Here is a 12356-nt window from a genome sequence, read left to right as displayed (position 1 = left end):
TGGTTTGTTTTATTTCCCAAAGCTTTTATGTAGATGGTCCAGAGGCATTTTACTACTCGCAACCAAGAGAGTGCCTCTCAAAAACATGACATTCAAAAACTACAAGACAGGGGTACAAATAAACATACAAACAAATGCATAAATGTGAGAATAGACATCAAACAAAGTCTGCAGTAAAAGCTACAAAACGTTAAACTCCAGCACCCTCTGTTGTTTGAAAGGGAGGTTCTTCAGACTGTGCTGTTTCTTGCTCTTGTGTTCCTGGATTTGCATGCTCCCGTTCAATTAGTCCCTGATCATCTGAAAAGTACAAAGACAATCCAATATATCCTACACACTTACTCAAACATTAGCTTTCCTGAGACGAAAGCAATTACAAAGCACTTTATTGGATGAGCCACATTTGAATTCTGGTACAACAGCCAGTGTTTACACACTTGCTTTGTTTACCTAGCATAACAATTTTTCATTTTTCAAGTCTAAAGTGGCTTATTACTTCAATAAATGTATTTTTAGCGTGACTGGAGAAGACTGGCCATATGGACCTCTTCATACACTTAATTTTTTGCACTCATTATTGTGCCTCTCTTCGCTTTTGATTTTATAGACAGGATTGATCTTATGGGTTTTTTTCTTCATCCCTCCCTATGGAGCCAGTAGTGCTTTATGAGCCGTCAGAACCCAGCCCACAGCTTTATGAGTCACAGGATAGAAGACAAGTGGCTCGTATATTGGAGGTGCAAGCAAAGGTCAGTCTGAGCTTGTTATTGGTCAGGTGCTTCAAAAGAGTATCATAGTTGCTGATTCAATATGACAGGCTGGGATTTTGTGAGTAACCATTATACAAGCACATGAGCATTTCAGAGCAACTGTTTGAATCAGCTAAGATTGGAGGCTATCACAATTCATGTGTTACTTGCAGCTGCAAGCTGAAAAAAAAATTAAATAAAAATACTCACCTGAGTCTGAGGCAATATTGTCTAACAGTTCTTTTGTGTTCTTCAGCCTGTACATCAAGAACTTGTTTTCTACAGAGTATGTAAATATGAATAAAATAAATTGTATATTCATTAAAAATAAATTTCAGCAATTTATAATAAGTTTTTCAGTTCTTTAAAAATAATTTTTTTTAATCTATAACATTTTAGCAAATATTTGGTAATTTAGCAGTATTGGCTGATTAGGGATATTAAACTGCATCCTCTATCATTTAGATGAACTTTTCCATCATCTAACTTAAAAGTCCCCAAGTCAAAATTTTACACCTGCATATTAAATTGGGAGATAATAACCACAAAAACTAAAATATAACATAGATATATTAATATACATTTAACCAATATAAAACCAGAGCGAAAGAAGGATTACAATTAAAAAATGGGAATAGGAGAGTGGAAAAAATTAAATTTGAAAAAAAAAAAAAAATGGTTAAAAAGATAAGGACAAAGTAATCGAAAGTGATAGGGTTAAGAAGGTAAGCGTTAAGGGCCTAACCTATTTAATGATTAAACTGTCCAATATTAAACACCAAATGACCAAAATGCTTTTGTAGACTTGACTGGTACAGGTGCTTTAACCCTCCCAATTGTGTTTTGGGTAAAACAGGCAGGCAAATATTGAGGTATAAAAATTTGCACCTGTACAAACATACCTATATCATGTCGCTTTCGTTTTTCTTGTTCTAGCTTGGAGTTGAGGCGGTCCACTTCCTCACGTTTTAGATCTAGCTGAAAAGCCAGTCACCATGGAAGCATGTGATTACGTACACACACACACACACATACACACACACACAGAGTGAGAGAGATAGAGATACATGTGCAACGTGACAGAAACACAGAGTCTGTATGATTATAATGCACTCAATTGCAGTTGTCGATTGGTAAGCGCATGTTCAAATATCATGCGAAATGTAATATCACCTGTTTGCGTAAGATCTTGACCTCTTCGAGTAGTCTCGTCACACACATTACCTGTTGCTGATATGCAAAGAGAGCCTGCGACCTTCTAAGAAACAGAGACACTATTAACCTGATTGTCAGATGTTGATCAATATGCTTTCGATTATTTTTAGAGGTGCTTGCAAAGATAACTGCTCATATTAAGAGTTAGGACAAATTTAGTAACTACTCAGCAACAGCCAGCAAATGCATAATGCAATGAATATTAACTCACGCCACATCCATGTTCATCTCCACCTCTCGTAAACTCAGGGAGAAAACGGGATTTCTCATTTCTAAGTCTAGAGGAAAATGAGAAGAATGAAAACATGAAGTTGAAAGTGTGTGTTCATGAGTTTGTATGTGTGTGTGTGTATGCCTACCTGTAGTAAAGGGTGGCAGGTAGCTCATGAGAATACTGTTAGTCCAATCATCTTTCAGCTCTCTTTATAATATACAAAAACAAAAAATAGAGTTAAGGTTATAGAGTCCCATCAAAACTCATTTTTAAAAACAAGTATGATTGCTTAATACCAATGCTGAATTACTGTTTTGAGTGTATTACCAGTGTTATTTCATTTTAAAGTGTCTAATAACTATTTATGAATATTTCAATATTGAAAAATAAATGTAAAATTAAATAAATGCATTAACGACAGAAACATTTTAGGTTCATTGCAATTAAATATTTAAATAGATATACATCCCAAACTGTTAATAAATAGTAATTTTCATGCTACCACAGTCATATACCACCTAGCCTACAGATGGCACTGTTTGTAAACTTTCAACAATAAAAAACGAAAAAGCCAGAAACTCCTGTCTCATATCTGCTGTCAATAGAGACACATTGGTCTCACAGAAAGAGCCAGATGTTTGTTGAATGATCAGCATAAAGTCTTGTTTAAAGTCAGTTTTTAGCTAATTCTGGCCAAGAACGAGTCACTTGTTGCTGTGTGGGATGCATTATCCGTACTTGAACTGGTCATTGAGCAGAGGGTCATCAGTGAGCCCGTGGAATTTGAAGAAGCCTATTGCATCAGTGTCAGCGTGGGCAACAAGTGTATCATATTTCCCTACTATAGACTGAGTCTTCAAAAGCTGAAAAAAAATATAGGAAAAAGTACTTACAAAAAAAAAAAAAAAAAGATGCAAACAACAGAGGGCAGTGTCTATGCAAAATACAAGCTTATAGGCTGTGTTCATTAAACAATTTGTAAAGACACAGCAGCACTGATATACACTGTCATTTACAAAGTAGAATAATATGAAGAAGATTGAGAAGGTCCAAGCAGAAACAACTGTGTGTTTACCTCCATTATGTAGCTGCCAATCCCAAGGTGCCGGTATCGTTTCCTAACAGCCAACAGAGACAGCTGAAGCACCATGTCTCCTGTAGATCTACAATTCACAGACAGAAGCAGACGACTCCATATCATTGTTCTTATTACGTTAGCTTATGTCTTAATTTAATTCACATTACGTTTCTGAGAAACATCCATTTGAGCTGTCACAATAAAACAGTGTATGTGTGTGTGTGTGTGTGTGTGTGAGGCAGACGCTTGAGGTTAACTAAACCACAGGTCATGTGGAAGCGACTGGCACAAATACAGAGTGCAGAAGAGGGAAAGGAGAGAGAGGAAGCCATAGTCTCTCGTTGACTGGGAATAACACCCCACAGCCAGCAGGGCAGGGCAGGTTTCTCCACTCTTCAGCCCCACTGGACTGGAAATAGACTCAGGGTGGAGCAACACCATTCAGTGGGATCTCATAATGACAAGGCTTGTTACAGTTTGATGATATAAATAAAGTCTTTTTTAGGAATCCTGGATGGAATCCACTCATAAAGAGCTTAAATGCTGACTGAGGCTATGGGAGGGACAGTCAGGCGCTTGTCTTTACAGCTGGACAGAGTTTGATTTGGATGTGTGGGTTGTAGGTACAGCAGAAGATGATTCTGCACAGAAAGTATTCTGCGAGGTAGACGTGTGTGTGTGAGTGTGTATGAAAATCCCTTGTAGTCAAATAGTGTGACAATGCTTTGTAGATTGCAACAAACAAAAAGTGTATCTCATAATTTACATTTTGTGTAACTTCCTGTTCATAGCAAAAATGACTATAAAATGCAATTGATAAAGATTCGATGTTATGAGATGCTAACAGAAGGAAAGTATCTTGATTTTAAAGCATTAGTGTTTTTCCTTCTTCACAAAATAGTGTTCTATGGCTCTTTCGCAGCTGTTTGATTGAATCAGACACAGTGCTTGTGCTTTGCTTACAGTATCTTGAGTTCGTAGCAGGCAGCAGCCATGATCAAAGATTCAACTCCCACGGCGGATGGCAGAATCTTTCCGTCTTCTTGTTGTACTGCTCTTTTTTCTTTCCTATCTCTCGCTCCGTCAACAAATTCCTGGAGGCCTTCACAGAATTGCTCCCAAGACCAACTATGGAGAACAGAGAACAAACTTTTTTTTTTTTTTTTTAGATAATCCTGGTAGGTGACCATAATTGGATACAATTGTCCAAACAATTGTATAACCCAGTTGTGTTGGCATAGAAACATGCGTGCATGGTGACATTTGTCAATGTAATTGACTATAATAAGGTCATGATGATCTCTGTCAAATGTCCTTCTGAAATGTAATAAATTAATATATAAAAATGCACTTCTTTCTAGATCTACGCCTATAGGGGTAGAGATAGAGCTGATAAGGAACGCTTGGCAAACTGCTCACCACAGAGGATTTGGGAAAAGGCTCTTGTAATCCCGTTATCTTTAACAGAATCAACCAACCATTTATGACGAGTCATGTTCATATTCACTTAATTCTCAATCATGACTTAATGAATGACTTTGTTTTTAGTCATTTTCCACACAAAGGTCTCTTATGACTTCAGAAGGCTTTAAACAGTCATTTTTATGATACTTATATATCTGTTTTGGAGTTTTACAGTATAAACCACCATCCACTTTTGTTGCACAGTCTTAAAAGTAATAGTTCTTTATTAGCTTTTTGGGTTCCATGAAGAACTTTTAAGATCCATGGAACCTTTCCATAAACAGTTCTTTATTGGGAAAAAAAGTTTCTTCAGATGCTCTTCACACTAAGAAGAAAATAATGGTTCTCTGAAGAACTGTTAACTGGAAGGTTCTTTGGGGAACCCAAAATGGTTCTTCTATCTATGCCATAGTAAATGTTCCAAAAATGGGTTTTAGCAGTAAAGCCCTATATTCTATAAACCCCATTTTTGGAACCTTTATTCTTAAGAATATATTGCACAGTGTGAGCTATACAAAATAATCAACCTCCCATGTGACCAATTTGAAATGTGCTTGGGGAAATCTTTCACCGTCATATGACATTCCCAATTAAATGGATTCCAAATGACTGGATTGTGCTCACGAAAATTTGCAGAACAATAGAAAATGTGATCACACTATTCGAATTACTATTCGAAAAAATCTTAACCTGACACTTGTCTCTGTTGCTATCATCTCCTCTGAGGTTTCCTCTGTACTCTCTTCAGAGTCGCTGTATAGCTCAGTCAGCAGCTTGTGTGTGGAATCAGCTTCCACTTTTGCTTTACAGGGTACTGGGCTCAAATTTGTCCCCTTTTGGGAAGCTCTCCCGCTATAGTCCTCTAAAACATCTGCAAAGAGAATTCAGCATAAAAAAAGCCTTAGGCCAACACTCATTCTATATATGGAATCATGCAGGATATTTCTATCACTAGCATAATTTATGCTCTGTTGCCCAACCAAGGTGAATTACATACCTGCATGGTCTTGTGACAAAATAATAGTATGTATCCCAGGGTAGTGTACTGTTTCATGCACATCTCTGGGGCCAATTTCAGGCAAAGAGGTGTCCATTAGAGCCACCACAGCCCGCAGAACATCCTCATTTTTTACCTGCAAGACGAAGACAATCTACATATTCATATTTATCATAGCACAAAATAACATCTGCCTCAGGTAATGTAGAAAAGAGCAGCGGACTCAAGAACACTCATAGATCTGGTGCAAACCAGTGCATGAGGCCGACTGTCTGCATCGTGACACCCACCCCCCACACCAATGTTTGCAAAGCTCTGGCTGAGAAACAAATCCATTCAATTAAGACTGGGAGTTCCTGGACAACACGAGGGGAGGCTGAAACGTGACCTATATTGCCGATCGTGCTGATGCTATAATTTCATATTTTGAGGAGTAAGAGCAATAAAAGCTCAGATAATATTTCAAAAACAAGGAGGGAGTTAATATGCAGAAAGGAATTGGAATACAGCACTCAATAATCAATAAACATCAATGAAGGGAAAGCAAGCAAGATGATAAAAGAGGTTTAGTGGGATTGAAATGAATTAGCGTGTGGGTGGGCGTAAGTGTATGGGCGTGTATGAGGCAATTTGGCAAATTTACGCTGTTAGAAAACCAAGTCAGATGCCTACGGAGGAAGCATTTAAGGCACATTTCTGATGCAAAGGCTTTTCCAAAAGGTACGCAACTTAATTATGTTGCCTGCTAAGACACCTTTTTGGCCTAATTCAGTTGAATATCTCCTTGGTGGAGAATGCAATCCAAAAATGTACTCCAACAATCTCAGTGAAAAATAAATCCAGTGGCAGATAAGGTGACAGTGATGATACATTCTAATGAAAATACATATTAATAAAACAATATTTCATTAAATATTTAAAATATGATATTTTAAAATGATATTTCATCAAACGGAATATTGGAACATTTTTATTAAATAAAAAATACACTAAGTTAGAGTAAAAAATACCATTTCAGTCATTCTGATTAAAAAATTCATGTTTAATTCAATGTGTTACTTGCCATTTATTTGTAATTATTACTTAGCAATTCAAAACATTTTTTTTTAAGTGTAATAAATGTTTAGATTTTTTATTTTAATTAACTAAACTAAATTTGTGTTTATCCATTTGATTTATTTAATGTATTTGAACTGACAAAATACAAAAAGTTATCTCAAATGAAAAAATGCAAAAAAGAAACAACATAATCAACAACAGTTGGGTATTTAATTACCCACCCAGATCTAAATGTCTACCTGTATAGAAAATAAAGTTTATTTTGGCCTTCTAGTGTGATATCAATCTAGTTATTTGGAAAGAATCTGAATCTAAAATAAGAAAGAAATTTATGTTAACCGTAGGCAGAATTGTAGGAGCATCTCTGGTCTGGAAGAGTTCGTGGAAGTTGACAATGATGGGCTGAGCACTAAAAGCACCCCTGAAGTGAACACTGTGGAGACGGACCATGCATCCCTCCATCGCTCACAACAGACCTGCTAAAATAAAAGAGACACATTTATGAGCATTCATTAATGAAACATTAGGACACTTGCCCCTGCTGTAAGAGTTTCACAGAGGGGATGGGGCAGGGGCTACCTGTCACAACTATGTCCTCAGGCTGTAATCTAAGTTTTTTTTTTTTTTTTAATGGGAAATTAGTTTCAATTTTTTTTGTTTTGTTCATAATATACTGTTTTCTTTTTTAGCAGTGTTAAGTTTACTATAATACATTTAAATGCTGCTGTTTTGTGGAAGATTGGGAACTTTTTTTACTGTAAGTTGGCGTTTTACTCTATTGTTTATTGTGAACTACCCATGGTGGCCAGCTGTGGACACAAACGTGGGTTAAATAAACTGCATTTTATGCCAAGCTAAAAAATAAGGAAATGTTCGCTAACGAGTAATTGCCAGTGTGCCGAGTTTTGCACAGAAGTTGACGTTCAAAAATAAAACAACCGTTGTGAACAATAATGGGAGTGTGACAATTTAACCCGGTCTCCTGAGCATTTGTTTTCATTGTTCAATTCATTGTTAAAACAAAACTGTGTGTGATAGGCTATTTATTAATATATACATATATATATTTATCTTTAAACAATTAATAAACTTAATACCTTCAATGCCTGCTTCAGAAGTGTTGATAATTTGGCCACCTTCCTTCGCAAACTTGGCTGCGTTATGCTCGTCACTTGGATAGCGAGTGTATCTATGGCAACGGTGGAGCTGGAAATCAATCGCAGTGTCTCCTGGGATTTGCAGTCCCCAATAATGAACATGCGATGACCGCGTAGGATGGTGTGGTTGATTTCCCACTTGATGGCTCTTAAAGTGATAGTGATACCAAAATGTAGGGTCTGCCATATTTTATACACCATCGAACATGGTATTAACACACAAGGAAAAATATTGTAGTCACTTTCAGAACATGTTCAGATGATGACTTATAGATAGATAAACCTACAAACTCCCAAAAATCCTCCCATAACTGCAACAAAATTTCATATGGACACTATTCAATTTATCTTTCCTGTTTGCGTGAACACGGCTATTTGTAAATGTACATGTTATGTGCGAGGCTTCTGGTCTCATCTGCTTCTAGCTATTTTTAGCAGGTTTTGCTGCATGATATTGAAAAGTGGTGTGTCTTATCATATTACTCCAATGTATTACCTTATTTATGAACAAACTGGTTTGCAGTGCAAGTTTATTTTATATATCGCCTTTCTGCAAACTCAAATTCGCTTTACAATAGTTTAGATAATATGACAGCAGACAGATAAACAAAATACAGATTAAAAAGGAGTCCATGACAAATATATATGTCTAAATAATATATATAATATATATATCCATTTGTCATGGACTCCCATATATAAATTTTTTATATATGGGATTCCCATTTGCTCAAATAGTTGAAGGAAAAACTCCATGATAGTGTTTTCAGGACTTTAAAATAATAATAATAATAATAATAATAATAATAATAATAATAATAATAATAATAATAATAATAATAATAATAATAAAGTAAACCTGGAGAGACTGATGGACTTGTTCAGAGATCGATGCAGATGCTGCATTTTAGAAACACCTCGCATTTGTAATTTCATGCAAATGTGATATAATACATATAGGCCTATAGAGTTATAAATGTACATTAAAAAAAAAACAGAATAAAAAAAAATACTTTCTATGATTTACGCTGCTGATGACCGTTGAAACGCGTCATCTCATCACAGTTTTGTGAAAAGGATCCATTGTTGAGATTTGGCCCCATGCTAGTCCAAATTGAACAAACTGAACAAATCATTTAGTTAACCGATTGACTGAAAAGATTCGAATCGTGTAGATGAATCGGAACACTGGCGTGTGTTGGGTGGGGTCTCGGAGCCTGATGGGCGTGGCGTCGGTTGGCTTGGCGGTGAGTGACGTCAGTGGAGCTGTTCAAAGCGCGCTGGTGCTGGAAAGAAACTCACGTCGTCGTCAGCAGTTGCTTCACGGGGCGGAGAGGCGGACCACGGCGAGGGAAATCAGATATCTGGAAACGGGCACGGAAATAGCGAAAAAGGAGACACTCACCTGTTAGACTACTGAACTGTGAGTACTGAAAACACCCCATTCGACCGGTTTAAATTAAAGTTACGGAGCGAGCTGAAACGGGTTTGCCTGTAAATGTATCAGCATCATCTGCCACGCTTCTTTGTGCACCTGGAAGGGGTTTGTTCTTTTTAATTGTGAGACTGTTTATTAATTATTTGTTTCACAGAAATGCTCTGCCTCTGGCTTTAAAGATTTAATTTCGTGGCACTATTGGAGGGAAGCTATTTGAATGAAATTTGCATGCGCATGGGACTGTGTTAGACTCCTATGGTTGATCGCTTATCCACAGAGCACTGCTTCCTTCTGACAAATGCAGTTGCCCCCATCAGCCATCCGTTTGAGGCAAGGCATGCATTTAGAGACTGGTATGCTTTACTGCACCTACTTACACAGTGATGTGTATCTGTCAATGTTTACGGTTTCAAATAAAAAATGAAAGGTGGATTTCTGTGAATCACAGCATTGTGGAAATAAGTAGCTTAAATCCATGTTTTTATAAGCATACTTTCAAATAAGACTGTGTAGAATTGAGTGATGTAGTGTAATGGTGTGATTTAGTGTTTAATTATAAACCACAGATCAAGGTGTGGCAGCCACAACGTCTGTGTTTCTTTAACCCTGTTTGTCTAGTTCTTCTTTATACACCCAGGTGACCGTTACCAGTTAAAAAGGTACATTATTGTAAGTGACAAAGGACTGATAGTTGCAGTGTTGAACAACATATTCTTGTTGGTGTGAGATTTTGACCAGGCTTCCCATCTGTACTGCCACAGACAATTATGAGCTCACAAATTCATGATACACTCAAAAAATATTCAGACATAATTTTAAGATTTATATATTTGAATTGTATATATTCAGATTCAGATTTAGCATAAACAAACTTTGCATATTTTTCAGTCATACATAAGTAGAAAGGATACATTGTCTGTGCTACTGTAGTATAATAAAATTATTTATATTATATTAATTTACTATATATGAATGCTAAATATGTATACTTTTAAACTTAATAATTTTTTTTTCTCACAATATTACACTGATTCTAAGCAATTTTGAAAATTATATATGTAAAAATGATTTATAAATCAAATGGATGCAAATAGTAATAATAAATTGCTACCTATAAACTAAATCTTGCATGTTTCCAACCAGTTTCATTTATGTATGACTGACAAATATGCATCACATTAAGTTTGTTAGTTTGTTAAATGTGTATAGGCCTAGTTTAAATGGATTAATGTTTTATATACAGTTCAAATAAATTCTACTTTATTTACTCACCTCAAATAGGTGCCAGACCTGTTTGATTTTCTTTATCTCCATGGAGCACAAAAAAGGATAATTTTTGAAGAATGCATTTAATTTTTTCCTCCCAAATGCAATAAAATATAACAAAAATCATCATACAAATGTACATACAAGTATTCCATATGACTTGTGCTCTGTATTGCAAGTCTTCAAAGCTATTTAGATTTTTGTGAGATAAAAAGCCGGGGTTTGAACAACATTAGAGTAAATAAATAAAGTCAGCATTTTTATTTTTAGACAAACTGTACCTTTAACATGCTCTGCTCACTAAAGGACTATTGTCGTTTCCCCACCTGCGTGATGTTAAGCATCATTATTGGTGGATCACTTTGGCTTAGCCATTAAACCTCCCATGTTGTTTCCAGATTTACAGCAAGCCATTTTTCCTCCGGTCTTTAGAGAGCCTCTCAAGATAGGCATTAGGCCAAGTCACGACAGTGGGCGAGGGAAATGTGGTCACTGTATTGAAATTAGTGATGACGCAGTGCTAATCCGACACAGCGGGTCATTTTCTCAGTGGATTTGCTGAAGTTTCTTCATTAGTGCACATTATCTGAATGCGAGACAAGCTCAGGACATCAGACAACACCGGTTCATGTCAAATACTCCGGTCAGAGTGCCAAAACGGCCATCAGGAAGTGTTCACGTAGGTTTCTTGGGCAGATAGCCATTATGCCATTAGAGGAACAGCTGAGAGGAGCTTGTGCCATCCTAATATGCTTCTTAAGAGCTGAAAAGCATGATACATTTAATCTGCCTGAGCAGGATGTGCTTCAGTGGAAGCCACAAAATAAATAGATACTCTCCTGAATGACATAATGTAATTCTTACAAGTTCAGTTCCACTCTTTAGTTGTTTCTTCTGTTTGGATTTTAGTCTTGTGTAACCATACAGCATGTGGGTGACTAAAATTAGGGATACTTTTTTACTAGTGTGAATGAATACCTTTATCCCATCCTGGTCAATCTTCAGATGGATTTTGGTATATTTTTTGATGATGTGGACTGAGATGTTTGCCCTTTTTGGAGAAAGTTGGATACATATATATTTTGAGATTTAGATAGACTTTTAAGTTATTTAGCAGTCAGTTAATTTTGAGCTTTATCATTAAAATAAAAAAATAAAAATGCATTGTTTGTCATTAAAATTGTACTGTGCAAAGAACTAAATCATTGCAAATTAATGTTGTAATTGAAGTACATTCCATCGATTAACAACCCTTATAGCTCACAGTAAGTCTTCAGTTGTCTGGAAGTTATCTTAAAAAATCAATTCCCTTATGGAGAAAATGAATGTGATTTTTTCTTCCGGAAAAACTATATTATAACTAGTGCTGTCAAACAGTTAATCATGATTAATCACATCCAAAATATATATATATATTTTTTTACATAATATATGTATGTGTGCTTTGTATATTTTTATGTATATATATAAATATACTGACATGCATGTATATATTTCAGATTGTTAATTTTTTTTTATATATTAAATATATTTATTTATAATATAAAGTATATGAATATAAATATATGCCTGTAAATACATGTAAATATTTTTCATGCAAATGCATGCATTTTTATGCAAACACAAACTTTTATTTTGAATGCGATAAATCGCGATTAATCATTTGAAAGCACTAACTATAACCTATAAATGAAAACTAAAATTATTTTTTTCTCCTAA

The 12356-nt window shown here is 35.7% G+C and overlaps 2 protein-coding genes across 3 annotated transcripts in view; one reads left to right on the top strand and one right to left on the bottom strand.

Moving 5' to 3' along the window:
* Positions 1-5: 5 nt before the first annotated feature.
* Positions 6-7257, bottom strand: si:dkeyp-50b9.1 (uncharacterized). Its single transcript, XM_052597650.1, has 12 exons — positions 7116-7257; positions 5718-5853; positions 5411-5591; positions 4220-4384; positions 3254-3341; positions 2917-3041; positions 2324-2385; positions 2176-2242; positions 1923-2007; positions 1652-1727; positions 960-1028; positions 6-300 (listed from the first exon to the last, which is right to left on the bottom strand). Exons 1-12 carry the CDS (start codon positions 7236-7238, stop codon positions 191-193), a joined length of 1287 nt encoding a protein of 428 aa, XP_052453610.1. The 5' UTR covers positions 7239-7257; the 3' UTR covers positions 6-190.
* A 1939-nt stretch (positions 7258-9196) lies between these two features.
* LOC128014702 (sphingomyelin phosphodiesterase 3) overlaps positions 9197-12356 on the top strand; it is a 42575-nt gene continuing 39415 nt past the window's right edge. The window contains exon 1 of one of the 2 annotated variants that reach the window (XM_052598407.1): positions 9197-9356. The gene's annotated coding sequence lies outside the window, so the exon portion shown is untranslated. The remainder of the gene's footprint in view (positions 9357-12356) is intronic. The other variant, XM_052598410.1, reaches the window with a different exon arrangement.

The sequence above is a fragment of the Carassius gibelio genome, chromosome B25 (genome assembly GCF_023724105.1).
Source record: "Carassius gibelio isolate Cgi1373 ecotype wild population from Czech Republic chromosome B25, carGib1.2-hapl.c, whole genome shotgun sequence".
In the NCBI taxonomy this organism is placed as follows: domain Eukaryota; kingdom Metazoa; phylum Chordata; class Actinopteri; order Cypriniformes; family Cyprinidae; genus Carassius; species Carassius gibelio.
The sequence above is the reverse complement of the archived record's forward strand: the minus strand, read 5'-3'. Positions and strand labels throughout refer to the sequence as shown.